General features: G+C 49.4%; 3 protein-coding genes and 1 pseudogene across 6 annotated transcripts in view; 2 read left to right on the forward strand and 2 right to left on the reverse strand.

Moving 5' to 3' along the window:
* Positions 1 to 1,028, forward strand: part of UBXN11 (UBX domain protein 11) — a 26,712-nt gene extending 25,684 nt beyond the window's left edge. The window contains exons 14-16 of the mRNA XM_011955597.1: positions 457 to 530; positions 605 to 745; positions 825 to 1,028. Of these exons, the coding sequence (XP_011810987.1) occupies positions 457 to 530; positions 605 to 745; positions 825 to 1,011 (402 nt within the window). The 3' untranslated portion in view covers positions 1,012 to 1,028. The remainder of the gene's footprint in view (positions 1 to 456; positions 531 to 604; positions 746 to 824) is intronic.
* Positions 1,029 to 1,787: 759 nt separating this feature from the next.
* Positions 1,788 to 4,142, reverse strand: SH3BGRL3 (SH3 domain binding glutamate-rich protein like 3). Of its 2 annotated transcripts, XM_011955596.1 has the most exons (3): positions 3,120 to 4,142; positions 2,378 to 2,545; positions 1,788 to 2,252 (listed from the first exon to the last, which is right to left on the reverse strand). In XM_011955596.1, exons 1-3 carry the CDS (start codon positions 3,165 to 3,167, stop codon positions 2,187 to 2,189), a joined length of 282 nt encoding a protein of 93 aa, XP_011810986.1. In that variant the 5' UTR covers positions 3,168 to 4,142; the 3' UTR covers positions 1,788 to 2,186. The 2 variants fall into 2 exon arrangements, with proteins under 2 accessions (XP_011810986.1, XP_011810985.1); XM_011955595.1 differs by having other exon boundaries at positions 1,788 to 2,545; positions 3,120 to 3,587.
* A 356-nt stretch (positions 4,143 to 4,498) lies between these two features.
* Positions 4,499 to 20,502, reverse strand: part of CEP85 (centrosomal protein 85kDa) — a 62,468-nt gene continuing 46,464 nt past the window's right edge. For 2 of the 3 annotated variants that reach the window (XM_011955593.1, XM_011955592.1), the window contains 7 exons: positions 14,173 to 14,325; positions 13,196 to 13,350; positions 12,025 to 12,118; positions 11,150 to 11,200; positions 8,236 to 8,343; positions 6,545 to 6,770; positions 4,499 to 6,175 (listed from right to left, as the gene is read on the reverse strand). In XM_011955593.1, coding sequence (XP_011810983.1) covers positions 6,015 to 6,175; positions 6,545 to 6,770; positions 8,236 to 8,343; positions 11,150 to 11,200; positions 12,025 to 12,118; positions 13,196 to 13,350; positions 14,173 to 14,325 — 948 coding nt within the window. In that variant the 3' untranslated portion in view covers positions 4,499 to 6,014. Of the gene's footprint in view, positions 6,176 to 6,544; positions 6,771 to 8,235; positions 8,344 to 11,149; positions 11,201 to 12,024; positions 12,119 to 13,195; positions 13,351 to 13,445; positions 13,528 to 14,172; positions 14,326 to 20,502 lie in introns of those variants that run through there. The other variant, XM_011955594.1, reaches the window with a different exon arrangement.
* On the forward strand, positions 19,138 to 19,827 carry LOC105521381 (annotated as a pseudogene).

Below are 20,502 nucleotides of genomic sequence, written 5' to 3' on the forward strand. Positions count from 1 at the left end.
GGTGAGACTTTGGAGATCTCCTGACCTCGTGATCTGCCCGTCTCGGCCTCCCAAAGTGCTGGGATTACAGGCTTGAGCCACCGCGCCCGGCCCCACCCATTCCATTTCTAAGGACTCCCACTCATCCTTCAGTCACAGCTCAGTTGTCATTTTCTGAGGGAAGCCTTCCCTGACCCCAGGCTGGGGTGGGCTTCCAGCCTGATCATCATCTGTGTGGGTTTCTGTCTCCATTAGACCGAAACGGGGGGTTACCTGGGGGGGAACCATGGGGCTGCCTCCCAGAACCTCCTTCCCCTTCCATTGCCTCTCCTCTGGCCTTGGTTTATATAAAACACCCCCTCCCACTTTGCTCACTGGTCTCATCTGTCCCTAGTCAAGGATGTGTCCCTCTAAGGATTGCGGGAATGACTCAAATGGGGCCTAGGGCTCTGTCCACCCTTCATTGATACCTTCCAGAACTGCTGCCCATTGCCTGCCCGGATCCAGGAGATTGTGGTGGAGACGCCTACCTTGGCCGCTGAGCGAGAGAGGTGAGGGCAGGATGAGGAGGTGAGGGCCTGGGGGCATTGGGTCACCGAGCGCTGATGGCCTCTGGGCTGTGCAGGAGCCAGAAGTCGCCTAACACGCCAGCACCCCCGCTCTCCATGCTGCGCATCAAGTCTGAGAATGGGGAACAGTCCTTCCTACTGATGATGCAGCCTGATAACACCATTGGGGATGTGCGAGCCCTGCTAGCGCAGGCCAGGTGGGCGCAGGGCAGGGCTGGGACCACACAGGGGCTCTGGCCTCACTGCCCAGCCTGATCTGCTCTGCCTGGTCCCCAGGGCCATGGATGCCTCTGCCTTTGAGATCTTCAGCACATTCCCACCCACCCTCTACCAGGACGATGCACTCACGCTGCAGGCTGCAGGCCTCGTGCCCAAAGCGGCACTACTGCTGCGGGCACGCCGAGCCCCAAATTCCAGCCCGAACTTCAGTCCTAGTCCTGGCCCCAGTCCCAGCCCCCAATAAAGCGCCCGCCCCCTCAACCCGCTGCTCCGCCAGGCTCTCAGGGGTGGGCCATCTTGCCAGGCACGTAGGAAAGGCCTGGGACCAGCTGGGCCAGGGAGGGGGCGGTGCCGACCCGCCCCTTGGTAACTTGAGCCCCAGCTGGCGGGCCTGGCTGCTGGGTCTTTGTCTTCTAGGTTCCTCTTTTTCCCAAGAAGGGCTAAGTAGATCCTGTGAAGGGAGGGATGCAGTGGGAGGAAGGAGCTGGCCCCAGCTGGGTTTACATTCTCAGCTGGGACAGCAGAGCCTCACTGTGTAGTGTGCAGCCAGCAGATACCTGTGCACAGGCACAGACCCACCAACTCGTGGGGACACTTCAACACTGCACAAAGCCATTTTGCCACTGGACCCATGCCCCCAAACTAGCAGAACTGAGCTGGATACCACCTCCCATGACACACTCATACTTATCCATTGTGCTCCAACACAGGCGCATGGGATGGCCACACTCACTGACAGGCATGCAAATGTGCAGTACACACCAAGGCACAAGCGTGATATGGACACCACATGCATGTGAACTGGAGGGTGACCCACCCAGACATCTCCAGAAACCACTGGTCCATACAGGTATGTGTGTGCCAGACATATCCAAACACATGCACTAACACAGAGGTGACAGTCCCATGAGAACAGTTCAGCCACCCTTCCCACAGAGCACAGTCTCAGTACAGTCACAACTACCAACCTTGCCCAGGGCAGGGACCCAGGAGGCCCAGGCCACAACCAACCAGACACAGTGCCAATGGAACAGGACATCATTTAATTGTCTCTAGGGTCCTCCTGGGAGAGGGACTGCGGGGCCTTTGGCAGAGCTCTGGCTGATGGAACCAATAGAGGTGCCCATCAGCCAGTGCCAGGCAGGATGGCGGCCCCAATGCTTGGCTAGGGGCAGCCAGCATTTGGGGCTGTTGCTTAAGACAATTTCGGAGACTAACAGGTAAGGAATGTTGCCTTTGGATGGAGAAGAGGGGACTACATTTAGAGAGGAGGGAGGAGAAGTGGCCTGGATTGCGGGAGGGACTCTAAGGTTAGGATAGGAATGACAGGGAGTCGGTCAAAAGGTCCTTCATGGCCAGTTGAAGGCTGGGGGGAGTGTGGTGATGGAGTCCAGCAGGGGAACTCTGGACAGGCTTGACTCAGGCCAGCTTCAGGAACTCCTGCAGCGTGTTTTGTTCCACGGCCTCCACGAAGAGCTCATAGTCCTGGGGAAGGGGAGGCAAGGGGTGGTCACCTGAATGCAGGAGGCCCAAGTGCTTTGTGGCAGATCTGACCCTGGCCAGAGTCCTCTTCCAACACTCCCCCCACCCCCGAGTCCCCCAGCCCATACCCCACAGTACTGGTCCCCGTTGACAATCTGGGGTGGGGTGGCCTTGGGGTTGCCCGCCAAGGCTCGCATCTCATCCCTCAGGGCGTTGTCCTGGGAGATGTCCACTAGCTGGTATTGGATGCGCTTCCCATCCAGGATTCGGGTCACCTCGCTCTGCTGGGACTTGATCTGGGGACAGAGGGTGGGTAGGGGTTATTGGATAGGCTGGAGGATTTATGGGGGAACGCTGGGCAGGGTGAGAGAGGCTGTGACCAGGAGCTTTTGTCCCCCCGGCCCCCCTCCACACTAGGGGAGGGTTCTGGCCTCTAGGAGTTGGGAGGATGAGTCAGGCTTGAGGTGGTGCAGGATGAAAAGAGGGATCAACTACGGGGACGGGGTCAGAGTGAAGGGAAGTGGGATCAGGCTCAGGGTGGGGTGGGGAGGGCAGGGCAGGCCCCCCAGGCCCGGGAAGAGCAAGCTGCAGTCGTGGTCAGGGTCAGCCTGGTAGTGGGAGTGCAGAGAATGGGTGTGGGGTTGATGGGGGATGGGCACGGGAAGTTCATGCTGCGGCTGCAAAGGACCCAGGATGCCGGACGCTCAGGATGGGGCCTCGGGACCGGATCCGGGAGACAGTGCCCAGCACCTAGCCGACGCACTCTCCCACCCCGCCCCCGTCCTGGGGGCGGGTCCCGGGCGCCAGGGTCCAAAACACTGGGACACGACCCTGAGCTCTCCCCCAGCGCCAGTCCGGGCGCACACTTACTTCGCGGGAGCCGGTGACCGACGTGCTGTAGACGCGCAGGCCGCTCATGCTGGGGGTAGACGGGCCGGCAGGCAGAGAGCGGCAGTAGTGGCAGCTGCACTGCCGGGAGACGACGCCGCCGCCGTGCTCGGGAGCGGTTTCCTTCCTGCTCCGCCCTCAAGTCATCGCGCTCGGGACCAATGGGTGGCGCGGGCAGGCGGGGCGGGGCCTGCGCGACACCGCCCCGCGCGCCGGAGGCCCCTTCCCTTACCCCTGGGTGACCAGGCGCGCAGAGGGACCCGTCCCACGCAGGGCCGCCCCTTCTGTGGCTGCCCTGCTCGTCCTTTTCGGCCTTTCCCTGATCTGGAGCTCAGTGTGCCTGGGGAGGAGCTGGGTGGCAGGACAGGCCCGGGAGAGGGTCTGGCAGAAGCCTCCTCTCCAACCGCACCCAGGTTTGGTGCATCCAACTTCCCATCTACGAGAGCCGCTGTCTCCAGGAGGAGGTGCCCTAAATAGTACAGGGCAGCTTGGGGCTTTGGAAGGCTTGAGCTGCTTTCAGACCCAAAGTTCCCATATTAAGGTACCTTTGCTCCAAGGGAACCCCCCCTCTCCCCACCCAACACACACCACTAACCCTAGGGGATAGGAAGCATAGGACAGCAGGAAGGACATGCTTCCATTTCCCCCCAAGTTCCTCTCCACTCAGGTGGGAAGGTTTAGACAAGGAAGGGTGGTGGCAGGATGCAGAGGCCACACCCCCAAGGAACCAGATGGAGACCAAGGCTGACAGCTGGGAAGTGTGGCGGTAGAGGGTGGTGTCAGGATTCTTGAGACCCTAGGGTCAAGCTGACCCTTAAGATCCACCCCTGGTCTTGGGGTGGTCCAAGCTCAACCCCAGCTCCATGTATGCATGCCCCCAACTGCTACTACTCCCAGCAATTCAGGAGTTGAGGGGGCAGACTCCAGCAACCAACCCAATTTTGGAAACCTAGCTATCTGTCTGGCATTCAACATAATGCTTCTCAGATGCCCCCCTGGTCCAGGGCTCAGGCAGGTAACAGCCCAGAAAGACAACCCTTGCTCAGGTAAAGCCACTTCCTCACAGCAACCCAGAGGCTGCCGACTTCCTGCGAGGACTGCTGAAACTTTCCAGTGACAAACTTCTGCTATGACTCAGGGAAAGTCTGCCCAACAGAAATGAGTGGGAAGAGATCTGGTCCTACATAACAACAGAGGAGCAGAAGTGGCAGAGATAGGGATAGGAGGCTGGACTTGCCAAAGGTTCCTCCACGCTGCTGCCTGGGGGACCTGGCTGAAAACCCAGACTTTGGCTCTAACAAACCAAAGTGAGGGGCAGAATAGCGTGGTGGTGGTGATGGAAGGGTACGGAAAACTGAGGCGTCTGTTAAGATATTTTATTTTATAATCAAAATAGGCAATACAAACAAGTTGACATAACAAAGATTCATATAAATAACTGGTTATAAACTTTGAGGAAAAATACCCGTGAGCATGGTGGCTGGGCTCCCAATGCACAGGGTGGAGACCAACCAGACGGCGCTCTGCCTTTAAGAGGCAGGAGCCCAGAGGCTGAAGGGCTGGCTGGGTGGGGCTGCTCTGAATGGAAGGGATAAGTCACTCCATAAATAAAACATAAACTTGTAAAAACACTTAAGAAAGAGCCTCATTCAGGCCCAGGCATGAGGTCCAAGATGCTGCCAACAGCCCAAAGCTTAGCAAAAATCTTGTAGTGGCTGACTGGCCCACACATGGCCCCTGCCTGGCCTGGCTCCAGATCTAGATGAGGCATGGCTGGCCCACCAACCAGACACTAACAAGTGTGAGATGCTCCCTAAACCAGGAGGCAAGAAAAACCAGAGGGCAAAGGGCCCTCCCTAAAGCCCCAGAGCAACAACCCAGGAAACATTAAAAGCTGTACTTTAAAGCTGACTTGTACTGGGTACTCTGAACTTTCAAGGAGGCCAGAGCAGGAAAGGGAAAGGAATAACCCCAACCACCCCCAACACAAGAGAGGCACAAATTAAAGGGCTGGGCACAGGCTGTAGCCCTCGGTGAGGGGGTTAAGCAGCTTGACAGTTGCTCTGTGGTCTTGGGGATATAATTCTGCCCAAGGCTAGAACCACAGAGAAGAGTCTGCACTCTTAAGTCCAGGAAGGGGGCTACCTGGAAGGCCTGAGAACAAAGGAGAAAGGGGCTGTGCTAAACACAAGGCCAGGGCCCTAGGGACACAAGGCAGCTGGAGAGTGGGATCTCTTGTTAAATGGCATGGTAGGCAGATTAGAGTCCCGGCTATAATCCCTAGGGCCCCAATCCTAGTAGTTATGTGCTAACCAACACACTACCCTGAGGCTTCTGGGAGAACAAGTGCCCTGAGGAAGAAGCAGTGAGACCAGGCATGAGAAAACCCAGAAAGCCAGCTCAGTGTTCCCAGGAAGGCTGGCACACGGGGCCTGAGAATTCTTAAATGGTCACTGTTACTGGTACTCGCTCGGCCTTTCCAGGCCCCTCTGATGAGCTCTCTGATCAGCAGGACCAAGGTGTAAAAAGTGGGAATTAACAGGGATCCATCCCATTGGATGAAGAAAGGTGGACAGCCTGTTGTCTCTGATGTCAGCCTAGGGCTGGGAACAGTTTGTGAGGACTTATCTGTTGTACCTGCCAAAAGTTAATTAGTAACTCACCGTTGAGAGTGAATTAGCAGGACAAACGTAATCCAACATGCCAGTGTGGGGTAGGACAGTTCCCTAATCAGCCCTTGGCCCCCAGATGCAGGCTCTCCCCTCCCCTCTGACACTTCTCTCTGGGAACAGCAGACAAGAGAATGTCAGGGCAGAAACCTGCTGGACAAGGCTCTCAGCAGCCCAGATCCTCCCTGGGGGAATCCCCCAGAATTCCTCACTGTGTGACACAGTTTTCTCCCATGTCCTGGGCATATCTGTCTGACATGGTGGTCCTTAAGTCCTCAATGTCACGACGCAGCTGTTGAACCTCCTCTAGTTTCCTCTTGATCACATCTGGCTTCTGCAAATCTAGCTGAGTCTCTGGGTGCTGTGCTGCTGGGGAGAAGAGGATTTCAAGAGAATGTTAGTTGCAAGACACTTTCATGTGGAGGGTGCAGTATGGATAGGCAGTATCTTGAACCCACAGTCTTGGGACATACACTTTAAAAAAAGCATCTGGGGACAGTGGGTTAATTTGCTGCTGAAGGCCCACTTTTAGTTTGTCCTGCATGCAAGTACCCCCATAGCTTGTTTCCAAAAACAGATTTATGAACACCTACTTTGTGAAACAAATGTCCAGAGGGCAGTGGCCAGGCCTATGTATTCTGTCTACATATTACCGTAAGAATATGGGAAAGTGGGATGGGGGAGAGAAGAGAAAGAAGGCCCCTCCTTCCTGGGCACCAGACTGGTCTGAGGACTCACAGTGAATGCCTAGGAGCAGGGAGAGATTGGGGTCATGGCCCTGGGCCCTCTGGGTCACAATGCTACAGACAGCCTGCAGATCTTGAAGGCAACTAGCCAACTCCTGGTGCAGCTCAAGTGCCAGCTGGGCCGTGTCTGGTGAAGGTGGAGACCCTGGTTGGGCCTGGCGCAGGTGTTCCTGGAGCGTCAGATTCTTCTCAATCAAGTCCTGGTTTTGCACTGAAAGCTGAGCAGACAGATGCGTAAGCACATTAACTCAGGCCCAGGGAGAGGAAGAGTATCTATGCATGTATGTGTGGGTGTGGAAGGAATGGGTGAGTCATAGGCAGTGTCCCCCCTTCCCCAACCCTACCCCTGCCAACAGGCTTTAGCACTTCCCCCACTATCAATATCAGGCCTGATTCTTCCTGTGGGTAGGCTGGGCCCACAGGGCTCTAGCACTAGAGAGGAAGCCAACCCTCAACTGGTTCTGAATCATCAGCATCCAAGTTTCTGTTCAAGAACCAGAGAAGATGCTCCCGCCCCTAGGAACTCTATCTCAAGTCAGTCCCTCAGCCAACTCTGTTAGCCAGGCTATTAGAGAAGGCTTACCGTGAACCGTGAAATCTGAGGAGACACTGGTTTCAATCTCTCCCTGCCACCCTGACAAAAGTGGCCACCAGCCAGCCTGATCACAGTGTGTCAAAGGAATAGAGAGAGTAAGAAAGACAGTATGACAGCTAGTAGCCACTAGGTGGGGGGCTGGAGAAGCTGGGACCTGGAGGATCCAGCCCTGGAACGAGTCCTGCCTTTTCAAACTCTCACCTCAGCGGAGTCAGACTTTATTACAAAAACCATCTATTCATGTATGTCTGTCTGTTTCCCTCTCTTCCTGACAGCTTAATCCACTTCCCTTCCCTTCCTACCTTGACTGTGTTTTCATAGAGTCTGAATAGAGTCCCTCTTTCAGTCCCAGGCCCTCCACCCACACTGGGCCATGTGACAATCCTAGCTAAAGGAGGTTCCTTCCTAGGTACTAGGCCAGTCAGAAAACTTGGTTGCCCCCTGCTGACAGCTCTGTTTAGTGCATGAAGGCCACCAAATCCTCAGTCTTTCAACTCTCCAACCCCAGAAACCTGCGGCTTCAAGACAACAAAGGAAGAGAGAATGACTTTCCCCATCAAAAAGCATTCCTGGGCCTGGCGCAGTGGCTCACACCTGTAATCCCAGCACTTTGGGAGGCTGAGGTGGGCGAATCACGAGGTCAGGGAATGGAGACCATCCTGGCCAACGTGGTGAAACCCCGTCTCAACTAAAATACAAAAAAAATTAGCTGGGCACGGTGGCTCGTGCCTGTAGTCCCAGCTACTCAGGAGGCTGAGATGGGAATCGCTTGAACTCGGGAGGTGGAGGTTGCAGTGAGCCGAGATTGCGCCACTGCACTCTAGCCTGGCAACAGAGCAAGACTGTCTCCAAAAAAAAAGAAAAAAAGAAAAAAAAAGCATTCCTAGGTAGTAGTTATGGACATGCTAAAACAGGCTTAGGGTCTGTAATATAAAGGATGATGCAATGCACCTTTCCTCTGCCCCCAAAGCTCAGTAGGGACCTTTCCCTTTCAAACACTGGGGTTCCTATTGGAGTAGATGGGGAGGGCATACAAAGAAATCGGGTTTGTGGAGGCAGAACCAAGAGGTCTGACTAATGCTACTCACCTCCTTCACGGCTGTGCGCAGCTGCTGCAGGGCTGAATCCCTTCGCTGGGCCTCCTCTCTCAGGGCCTGGCTTGTTCCTTCTTCTTGAGCCACTTCCTGCTCTAGGCTCTGAATCACACAGCCAAGATGTTGAGGGAACACAGGAGTAACAAGTCTGGTTCCGACAATATCACCGCTGGCTTGGACTATATAGTGAAGACTCACCCTACCTACACACTCCTGCTAAGAAATCATTTTAGAACAGTCCCGATTTGTGACGTCCCATTTAAACCCTCCTATAGCCCTTGACCACATACCAAATAGAGGTCAGTTTCTTAGCAGGGCATTCAAGGCCACGGTAGCTCCTACCTACTTTTCTAGCCATATCTCTTTCCACCTTCCACATGGCCAGCCTCTACACTGCCATAATGAATGACTGGCCCTCATCCCTGAAGGCTGCAGCGTCAATGCTTCTGCTCACTTCCCTTTTCCTTTGTTCAAGCTGCTCTTCTGCTGTTACCTCCAGGAAACCTCCAAGGCCCACCTGAGCTTTCTTCAATCTGCAAATCAGATCCAATTAATCCTAATCCTACCTTGCTATCATATCCATCATGGCTTACAAGTACATCTGCTTAATATTCTAGCTGGCTATGCACATGATCCTTCACTCCACTCAAACACAAACTTTCTTGAGGGCAGGGAATGTGCTATTCAGCTGAGTTCAGTATTTACTGAGCGCTTACTGTGACAGGCACTGAGGAGAACACCAACAGTTCCTGTCTTTTAGGAGTTAACAGTCAAGTGCACTTGACAATACTGTCTATTAAATGCTGTTCAGAGACATGGAAAGGGGTAGGAGAGCATACTCACAGGTGCCTAATCTAGTGAGTTCTGTGTAAGTGTGTTTGTGTGTGTAGGAGGGGTCAGGGGAAGGGAGATATTTAAGCTTTTAAACTTCTGCCTCATTCTATTCATTCAATTTTTCCTCAAATTTTGAAACTGATTTGAATGAAGTGTGCAATTTTTTTATATTTCTCATTTTATATCAATAAAAAAATACAACTGCCAAGGAAAACACCTCATGATCATGAAATATCCAAAGTGACGATGAATCCATCGAATTCCAACAAATTCACCTGATATATATATATATATATTTGAGATGGAGTCTTGCTCTGTCGCCCAGGCTGGAGTACAGTGGCGTGATCTCAGCTCACTGCAACCTCTGCCTCCCAGGTTCAAGCAATTCTCCTGCCTCAGCCTCCCGAGTAGCTGGGACTACAGGTGCGTGACACCACGCCCGGCTAATTTTTTGTATTCTAGTAGAGACGGGGTTTCACCTTGTTAGCCAGGATGGTCTCAATCTCCTGACCTCGTGAGCTGCCCACCTTGGCCTCCCAAAGTGCTGGGATTAGAGGCGTGAGCCACCGTGCCCAGCCTCACCTGATATTTTAATTTGCTTAAGTAGTCTTATCATAGGTAAATGTGCCATTTAAAATGTCAGGCCTTTCCAAACTTTGTAGAACCCCAAGTGTTCTAGGAAACTTATTTTGAGATCCATTAAAAACTCTACTAAAAACCTAGGATTTTAAATGGGTATATATTAAAATGCTTGCCAGGCTTGACTACCTCCTTATAGGACTTGAAAGAGGTGAACCAGATAGACGTAGCCCAATCCACATAATGGCAAAGGCAAGACTGCAGCCTCCATTTATTCCCTCCAAATAAGTGCATTTCAGGTGTTTTGGTGTGAAAACTTTTAGAGTCCAAAGAGACGCTGAGTGAACCTGCTTTACCCAGGATTTCTTGGAGAATCCAGTTAAAAACACTCCCACTCTGGCCCAAAATAGAAACGTGGAGTCATCTTTGATTCTTCCCTGTTCTTCAACCCTTACATCTTGTCAGTCACTGATTCCACTTGATGTTACCTCCTAAAGTCACTTAAATCTATCCCCTCACATCTCCCTGCTGCTATGCTGCCTTATATGCCAGGTTCCCTCATCATCTCTCACAAGAATTTCTCCAACAGTCCCCTGGACCTTCCCTCTCTCCAGAATGCCAATCTTCCACACTTGAGCCTGAGTTGCAAACCTGACCACATCACATCCCAATTAAATGCTGTCATAGGCTGGGCATGGTGACTCACGCCTGTAATCCCAACACTTTGGGAGGCCGAGGCGGGTAGATCTCCTGAGGTCAGGAGTTCGAGAGCAGCCTAGCCAACGTGGTGAAACCCCGTCTCTACAAAAAAAATACAAAAATTAGACGGACATGATGGCGGGCACCTATAATCCCAGCTATTTGGGAGGCTGAGGCAGGAGAATTGCTTGAACCCGGGAGGCAGAGGTTGCAGTGAGCCAAGATTGCACCATTGCACTCGAGCCTAGGCGACAAGAGTGAGACTCCATCTCAAAAAATAAAAAATAAAAACACTAACTTAGTTGATAGAATATGCCCTCCCATAGCCTCGAATGCCCAGGTCTCCACTTGCCAACTTAAAGTGAATACTTCAGCAGTATCAAACTGCTTGCAGCACCACGTTCAAACTATGCCGTTTCATGTCTCCATGTTCCCACTCATGCTGTTCCTCCTATCTGGAATCCAACACATCCTGTCCACCTCCTCTTCTTTGCCTGGCTAACTCCTCATCCTTCTAGGTTCAGGATCTCCAGAAACCTCTCTTTTACCTCCCTTCCTACCACTGACTCTCCTCTGCTCCCCCAGGATACTGTGGGCACTGCTCTCACAGTACTGTGCTGAAACTCCCTACTATATTTGTGTCCTCTCGGCAAGGCTCAGAAGCACTGGGGTCTCATTCTTCTTGTATCCCTAACACTGAGCAACTTGCATGGCAGAGAACAAAATAATTATTGGCTAAATTCTAGGGATTCCATCATTAAGTTCTGCCCACCATGTCCCAAGGATTCCTGCTCACCTGTACTTGTGAGCGCAACTGATCCATCTTCTGTTGCTGCTTCTCCACAATCTGAAAGGCAAAGTTATCAAGGAAGGCTGCAAGCACAAGGCTGACAGTGAGGTCAGAGGGCAAGAGGGCTGCACTAGGACATGTGGTCTGGCTATTAGACCATTAAGAGGGAGACCAGGATACAGATTAGTGAACTCTACCTACAGAAATATAAACCAGACTCCTAATCCTGGCTAACTAGCTTCACAATACTGTGCTCCAATCACAAGGTTTATACAGGAATGTAGTGTATATACAGGAATGACCACTACTGGGGAAAGGGAACTTTCACCCTAATAACTGCAGGCCAGTGGAATCAACTTTATATATAGCCAGTGCAAACTCTTGTTCTTTGGTACAAGGACATGGCTAAAAATTCAGTTTAATGAAGCTTGCCATTTCTAGTGCTATTATGGTTGTTGTTATTTACAGTTTTGGTCATACTGATTATCCAAGAAGGGACCCTAAACAGGCCTGGTTTCTTGTCTTTTAAAGACTGCAGGTGTTCTCTGAATCAATTCAGGGTTTCTGTATGGGCCTGAGCCATGAATAAAGTACACCAAACTTTACTGCACCATTTTGGGTCATCTAATCTAGACATTCAGAGGCGTATCATCCCTCCTCTTACTTTTGCCTATATTCTAAGTGAGTCAAGTTTGCCTGTTGTAAGGATGACATTCTAAATACAAATTACTATATAGGGTGACTTCTCAGAAAAGAAAGAAAAGCTCTTGGTAACAAATCCTAGGTTGCCCAAAGCCAAGAATTCATGTCTGCCTCCCAATACACAATCTTCTCTTTCCTCCCAGCCTACCCTCCGTTACAGCCTGGACACCCTCAGTCACCTTTTGGAGTGAATCATATTGCTTCTGCCAGGACTCCATTTTCACTTCTGGACCTTTTCCACTGGTCTCCTCCACAGACTGTTTATCTTGCAGGCTGAAAGACAATGGCCCCTTCAAGAACTCTGAAGTCAGAGACAAGTGGCTTTGATTCCTGGTTCTGCTATTTGTTGAACATTTTGAGGCAAGACATTTAGTCCCCTCCAAGCGGTAGCTGGGGATAATACTTAGGTCTGTTGTAATATAAGGGGTGCCACACAAAAGCTCCTCAGCGTATGTTAATTCTCTTCCCTAGGGGCCAGAATCTATACAATGTGACACCAATTCTCTACCTGCCCAAGGCTCCTGTATATTTTGTTTTGATATTTAAAGAATACAAATTTATCACATGTATTTAGACTGTAAGTCATACATGTACATTGTAGGAAGTTCAGAAAACACAAAAGCTGTTTTCTCGGCACACACAGTCTGGCACAAAGCCAACTTTGTCCTCTAACCCCACTTCTGACTCTGACCAATGGTTTCCTCCAGTGGGTCTCTACAATTACTTATAGCAAAGCCCGACTGCTGAGATAAACAACAGGGACGCTGTGGTTAAATACGGGATGAGAAATCCAATCTATCCCATTAGAAACTGGAATTGGTCCAAGAGGCTGTTGAAACACAGAAACTGCTATTAATATGGAGGAGATTCCCAAGACACCCTGAGAGTACATTATGGCATCTTGTTTGTTCTCAGAACCTGTCATGGCAATGGAGAACAATCCCTAGGGCTGAGGAGAAACAGATGCTCCTGGTAGCCTTTATTAACTACATGGCTTGAACTGTGGATAACTCTCAGTTCTTACCACCAGTACCCACTTTTGAAAGTATACAGATACCTCATTTCCCAGTTTATAAAGTGCTTTCATTTATTCAACACATACATACTAAGAATTATGTGCCAGACACGGGGTTAGATCCTTACAAAGGCTGTGAAGATAAGCCCCCACTGCATCCCTACTCCATGCCAAAGATATAAAAGCTGCTTCCCTATTATTCACAGTCCAAAGAAAACAAAGCTCAGAGAAGTAAAATGATTTTCCCAAATCACCCAAAGTCACACAGGTAAGCAAGCAGGATGGCTATGACAAAAAACTCTCTCCACTCCTCTCAATCCCACAGGGTTATTTACCTATGTCCAGCAGAGGAAAATTCTGCTTCTCTCTGCTTCAGGCTTTCCAGTTGAGTCTCCTTGTCTCTGCAGATTGCCTGGGTCTCCTCTAGCAAACTCTCCAGCTCAGTCACTTTCTCCTGCAGCTCTGTGCTCTTCAACTCAGAATCCTTAAGCTGAGAAACAGGATCCCACGTTTAGGTCAAATAAGTCAAGTGTTAGAAATGCAAAATGCTTGTTTCTCGGTGTCGCAAAGAAATAGCACTCAAACATACATTTAATTTCCTCAGCAAGGCAATTTTTACTTTCTGCAGAAAGGGTGCTCCTCGCAGATGGAACAATGGTGAGAGCACAACTGGACAGGGGAAGAGAAGGAGTTCTTATTCCTGAAGCAGGTCGTCCCTACTGCTATGTTGTCACCCTATTGGCTAGGGTTGAACCACACAGTCTAAGCTAATTCCCATTGGCTATTTTAAAGAGAGCAGGTGTATGAGCCAGAGTTGGGGGGGGAGTAGTTTGGTGGGAAGGACAGTTAGGAACAGGTAACTAAAGGTGACTTAGGTCAGAGCAGGTGACCGGGGAGACTCAGGTGACCAGGGGAATCTGGGTCACCTGATGGGGATGAGTCAGGACAGAGCAGGTGACCAGGGGAACAGATGTGAACTACTGATTAAAACTGGTGGAAAAGGTTGGTTAATGAAACTAGAAGCAAGAGGGTGAAGAGAACCAGGAAGTTAAACTTTAAAGAGTAAGAGAGCTGAACATACTGATTCTTTGAAACTTGGGGTTCACTATATTTAACATAAGGAAGCCTCTGTCTGGGTACCTCAAAAATTTGCAGTCTGGTTACAAATCTGACAAATGTGAATCTGGACATGACTGCTTTGGGATTATCCTTTCAGGAAGTCACAGGATAACTGCATACAGCAGATGATGAAAAAGTTCCCCTGCCTGGCCGCTCCCTGATCACCCCAGGCATGCCAAGACATTGCTGCTACCTGCTGGCTCTGCTTCTGATGGTCTTCCAGCGTGGGCAGGTCAGCCAGGTAGCGCTCCAAGGTCTCAATACGCTGCTGCTTCTCCCGGTTCTGCTCTGATTCCTTCTGACATTTCTTTTTCAAATTATTGATATGTTTATCACGACCTTTGACCTAGAAGAAGAAATGTGAAGTTTGTCTCTACCCTTCACTCCACTATGACCCTGCCGGAGTGCAGTGGTGTGATCTCAGCTGACTGCAGCCTCCAACTCCCAGGCTCAAGTGATCCTCCTACCTCAGCCCCTGGAGTAGCTGGGACTACAGGCACACGCTACCACGGTAGGCTAATTTTTCTATTTTTTATAGAGACAGGGTTTTGCCATGTTTTTCAGGCTGGTCTCCAACTCCTGCCCTCAAGCCATTCACCCACCTTGGCCTCCCAAAGTGCTGGGATTACAGGCATGAGCCACCACACCCAGCCACATCAACTTTTTTTGAAGCAACCCCTTGAGGTTGTGAATGTTGTTCTACTGCAATGAAGGTAGGAAGCCAAACAAATTTTGCCATTTAGGATTTGAGTATAAAACTAAAGAATTAATGAACTTTCAAATCAAGGACAGAGAAACACTTCTAGGGCAGTTTTTAAAAACTGGCAGCATTTCTGTTGTAAAATACAGAATTTGTCTGGCCTCTGTACCTGGTTCCTGGGAGGTAACCTCTAAGCCCTTGGAATTTCCTGAATTGGACAGAAGTGGGCCAGAACCCATCATGAGTAAATTTATGCCAATACTATGACTCAGAATGGATGCAGATCACCAGAAAAACCAACTGCTTTGAACCTAATCTACTACGGGAAAGGGAGAGGGATGGGTGATTGAGTTTAATCATGCCTACATAAATGAAACTCCAACTAAAAACTCTGGACACAGAAGCTCACTGGAGCTTCCTGGTGGGTAAACACATAAATGTGCTGTGTTTACATGCTCTTATTCCACACAAGGAGAGGGCATGGAAGCTCTGCTCTCAGGATGCTCCTGGACCTCACCCTATGTCTCTCTTCATTTGGCTGGTCCTGAATTGTATCCCACCCCCTCACCCCCTTTTTTTTTGAGACAGAGTTTCGCTCTTGTCACCCAGGCTGGAGTGCAGTGGCATGATCTTGGCTCGTTGCAACCTCCGCCTCCCAGGTTCAAGTGATTCTCCTGACTCAGCTTCCTGAGTAGCTGGGATTACAGGCACCCGCCACCACGCCCAGCTAATTATTCTATTTTTAGTACAGAATAATACTGTACTAAAAATGGGATGGGATTTTACCATGTTGGCCAGGCTGGTCTCGAACCCCTGACCTCAGGTGATCCACCCACCTTGGCCTCCCAAGGTGCTGGGATTACAGGCATCACCCACTGCGCCCAACCCTGAATTGTATCACTTATAATAAAACTGTAATAGTAAGTATAGTACTTTCCTGAGTTCTGTAAGTAATTCTGGGAATTACTAAACCTGAAGGTCAACAGAAGCCAGTTGGTCAGAAATACGAGTGGCCTGAAGACCCCAGAATTTGCTGTTGGCATCTGGAGTTTTGTTGAGAACTGTACCCTTAAACCTGTGGTGTCTGACACTAACTCCAGATGGTCTGCATCTGAATTGGACCGCAGAAGTATACATAACTTTCTGATAAGACATATAACCAGTTTGGTCAGAAAAGTAATATATTCTTCCCTAAATACCGCACATGATATAAAGCCATGCAATCAACTGGAAAGGCTAATGAGACTTGAGAGAAAGAGCTATGTCCGTTTGCTAATTATCATGTCCTAAACACACAGCAGAATGCCTGGCACAGAGCAGGTATTCAATAAAGATTTGAACAGAGGCTTTTTCTTCACCATTATGGTGCTTTGTTTTATTTTGTTTGCTTACGAACAAGGAAGCTGAGGAAAACAAGAGAAAACAGAAAAAGTGATGCAGATATATTAAATGTCAAAGAGGAGACAAAGGCCTAATTTAATCCAAAGATTTAACACTACTAAGAAAGATCCCTGAAAATCAGTCAAAAGCTTTATCCTAGGTCCAATCTGTACTCTTAAATCTCTGAACTAGTGATTTTCACATTTCAGTATGTATCAGAATCACCTGGAAAGCTTACTGAAAATGGTAAACTGACCATAAATGTTTGTGTGTTCTCCCTTCCAAAAACATCTTTAAAATGACAGAAAAGAAATAAAGTATCAACTGAGAAACAACAGGGGAGTAAACAAAAGTCTAGGAAAGATTTTTTTTTTTTGAGACAGGGTCTTGCTCTGTCACCCATGCTGAAGTGCAGTGACACGGACACAGCCCACTGCAGCCTTGACCTCCTGGGATCAAGTGATTGATGCTCCCACCTCAGCCTCCTGAGTGGCTTAGACTACAAGTGCGTACTACCATGCCCAGCAAATATTAAAAAAAAAAAAAATTTTTTTTTTGAGACGCAGTTTCGTTCTTGTTGCCCAGGCTGGAGTGCAGTGGCACGATCTCGACTCACTGCAACCTCCACCTCCCGGGTTCAAGCGATTCTCCTGCCTCAGCCTCCCAAGCAGCTGGGGTTACAGGTGTCCACCACCACACCCAGCTAATTTTTTGTATTATTGGTAGAGACAGGGTTTCACCATATTGGCCAGGCTGGTCTTGAACTCCTGACCTTACATGATCCGCCTACCTCGGTCTCCCAAAGTGCTGGGATTACAGGCGTGAGCCACCGAGCCTGACTTAAAATTTTTTCATAGAGATGGAGTCTCGCCATGTTGCCCAGGCTGTTCTTGAACTGGACTCAAGCAATTCTCCTGCCTTGGCCTCCCAAAGTACCAGGATTAACAGGAGTGAGCCACCATGCCCAGCTTATGAAAGATTTTAACGTTTTTAAAAGGTGAAAGTGAACAGGGGAGATAAATGACATGGGGCAGAAAAGTTACAATCTGTAGTGGGAGTTACAGACAACAGGGAAGAAAATCTGCTCCTCCCAACTCCCAAGAGCCTCTGAAGTACCAGCTCAAGATGGAGGCAAGTATCAACCACAGATTTGAAAAACAGGGGAATTCCCTAGAAATCTGTATACAAGTTAGCTAGATATCAGCCCCACCCTGGGCTTCCCCATCAGGAGACTATTCTCTGAAGAAATCGATGAGAGATTCCCGACTCAAGAGTACCCAGTCACAGCAGAGAGGGTGAAGTATTGGGCTGAAAACAAGTATAAGTAAAAATCTATGTATATGGCCAGGTATGGTGGCTCACACTTGTAATCCCAGCACTTTGGGAGGCTGAGGTGGGAGGATTAGTTGAGGTCAGGAGCTCAAGACCAGCCTGGCCAAAAGGGTAAAACTCCATCTCTATAAAAAGTACAAAAATTAGGCCGGTGCAGTGACTCAAGCCTGCAATAATCCTAGCACTTTGGGAAGTCAAGGCGGGTGGATCACCTGAGGTCAGGAGTTTGAGACCAGCCTGAGAAACATGGCAAAATCCTCTCTCTACTAAAAATACAAAAATTAGCCAGGCAAGGTGGTGGGTGCTTGTAATCCCAGCTACTCAGGAAGCTGAGGCAGGAGAATCGCTTGAACCCAGGAGACGGAGGCTGTAGTGGCCGAGATCATGCCACTGAACTCCAGCCCAGGCAACAGAGCGAGACTCTATCTCGGAAACAAAAAAAACCCAGGCATGGTGGTACATGCCTGTAATCCCAGCTACTCAGGCGGCTGAGGCATGAGAGAGAATAGTTTGAACCTGGGAGGCGGAGGCTGCAGTGAGCCTAAATCGTGGCACTGCACTCCACCCACTCCACAGTCTCCAGCGAAACTGTGTCTCAAAAAAAAAAAAAAAAAATTGTATGTATAGAACTGTGGGGACTCTAAGCCCAATCTCAACACTGAGAATCCAAAGGCTAAAAAGCATTCCTGCCTCTAGCCTCTCCACTAGAGAGCAGGTTGAAGATTCTTCCCTAGAGAGAGTGAGAGAAGACATCCAGATACTGACATTTGAGTGTTCCCAAGTGAAAAGGGTAGCCTAAGTCTGATCCTACATTGAAGTCCAACAGATAACCACCATGAACCCAGAGCTTTCATCCAGCTTTTAAATGCCTCCTTTTTATTTTTTTGAAGGAGTCTCACTCTCATCACCAAGGCTGGAGTGCAGTGGCGCGATCTCAGCTCACTGCAACCTCCACCTCCCGGGTTCAAGCGATTCTCCTGCCTCAGTCTCCTGAGTAGCTGGGATTACAGGCACCCATTACCACGCCCGGCCAATTTTTGTATTTTTAGTAAAGACAGGATTTTGCCATGTTGGCCAGGCTGGTCTCAAATTCCTGACCTCAGGTGATCCACCCGCCTTGGCCTCCCAAAGTGCTGGGATTACAGGCGTGAGCCACCGCACCCAGCCTGCTTCCTTCTTAAATACGAATGCCCGTCCATTCAATGATCACCAAGCCTCTAACATGAAAGACACCAAAAACAGAAAAAAAGGACCTTAAGAAAACAAGAAATACTATAAACAGATATAAACATCCAAAACAATTACAATCAATATTGTCGGGGAGATACTGTTCCCATGAAACAAAAACAGATGTCTAAAATTCATCAAAGAAAAAAAGTGCAGGAAAAGCATACTATTCAGAAATATAGCTGTCCCTTGGCATATATGGGGGACTGGTTCCAGGACCACCTTTGTATATCGAAATCTGCTTATACTTGAGTCCCACAGTTGGTCCTGTAGAAACTGCATATATGTCGGCCCTCCATACACTCTGGTTTTGCATCTCTTGAATATGTGATTTTTGATCTGCGTTTGGTTGAAAAAAAATACACGTACAAGTGGAACTGTGCAGCTTAAATGTATTGTTCCAAGGTCAACTATATATATCAGAGGAAAGAGGAGAGCTCTAGATAGATACTACTGTGGGGTTGTGCTGGGGTACAGAACTACTAATCTTTTTTTTTTTTTTCAGACAGTGTCTTGCTGTTACCCAGACTGCAGTGTAACTGTGAGATCATGGCTTACTGCAGCCTTGATCTTTTGGGCTCCAGTGATTCTCCCACCTCAGCCTCCTGAGTAGCTGGGACTACAGGTGGCACCACCACACCTGGCTAATTTTTTAAAAATTTTTGTAGCTTTCGCCACTTGGCAGCCACTCAACCCAGCCACTTCCAGGTCCCTGCCATCCTGCTCCTTCCCTTCCTGGGAACCAGCCCAGTTCCAAGCCGCCCACAGAGCCTCCGGGAATGCCTGGCTATAAGCTGGCTTTAATCTTGACAGCCATGCTGTGGCCAGAGACTTCTGCTACTTTGAAATGTATGATACAAGCCCTGATGAACAGAGGAGCAATAGTGAGGGACTTGGAAAACCTGGGCGAATGAGCACTTCCTTATAAGATCTCTGTCAACAGCACAGCAGAGGCGGGTATTTCTTGGTGAATTTTTATGCACCGACCACAACTGTTGAAAGCATGATGGAGCACTTGTCTAGAGATACAGATGTGATTAGACAAGAGTATTGTCAAACATCCCAGGAACTAAAAGAATATGAAGAGATTGTCCTAGTCTCACTTGATGAAAAACTATATTCCACAAAGCAGCAGCAGTGGGGGCCAGGTACAGTGGCTCACATCTGTAATCCCAGCACTTTGGGAGGCCAAGGTGGGTGAATCACCTGAGGCCAGGAGTTCAAGACCAGCCTGGCCAACAATAGTGAAACCCCGTCTCTACTAAAAGTACAAAATTAAGCCGGGTGCAGTGGCTCACGCCTGTAATCCCAGCACTTTGGGAGGCCAAGGTGGGTGAATCACCTGAGGCCAGGAGTTCAAGACCAGCCTGGCCAACAATAGTGAAACCCCGTCTCTACTAAAAGTACAAAATTAAGCCCAGCGTGGTGGCATGCGCCTATCATCCCAGCTACTTGGGAGGCTAAGTCACAAGAATGACTTGAGCCAGAGAGGTGGAAATTGAAGTGAGAAGATTCACTAGACTTTAGCCTTATATAGAATTCCTTCACATTTGAGCAGCATGGATGAGAAGGAATAGTTTGCAAGCCTGGCCTTTATTTAAGAGTGTGTTGCAGGTACTGTTTGATTTTTCTAAAGTATTTTTAGCCCATGCTCCCTTTGCTGCAAGAAGTAGGGAACTACTCACTGACAAGCTTCTCTATCATCTCTGGCACCAGTGGATCATTCTTGATTTTGTTTTCATTAGTGTCATTTCTTTGTCAGCGAGGACTTTTCCCCTTCCAACAGTTACACCCTCCGCCCCCCGCCTTTTTTTTTGAGACAGAATCTCACTCACTCTGTTGTCCAGACTGGAGAGCAGTGGTGTGATCTCGGCTCACTGCAAC

The sequence above is a fragment of the Colobus angolensis genome, unplaced genomic scaffold (genome assembly GCF_000951035.1).
Source record: "Colobus angolensis palliatus isolate OR3802 unplaced genomic scaffold, Cang.pa_1.0 Scaffold4, whole genome shotgun sequence".
In the NCBI taxonomy this organism is placed as follows: domain Eukaryota; kingdom Metazoa; phylum Chordata; class Mammalia; order Primates; family Cercopithecidae; genus Colobus; species Colobus angolensis.

Excerpts from the sequence above, each read along its gene's own strand:
- SH3BGRL3 (XM_011955595.1), bottom strand. The coding sequence starts at position 3,167 with ATGAGCGGCCTGCGCGTCTACAGCACGTCGGTCACCGGCTCCCGCGAA. Across the intron at positions 2,546-3,119 it reads CGGTCACCGGCTCCCGCGAA|ATCAAGTCCCAGCAGAGCGA; the intron begins GTAAGTGTGCGC and ends CTCTGTCCCCAG.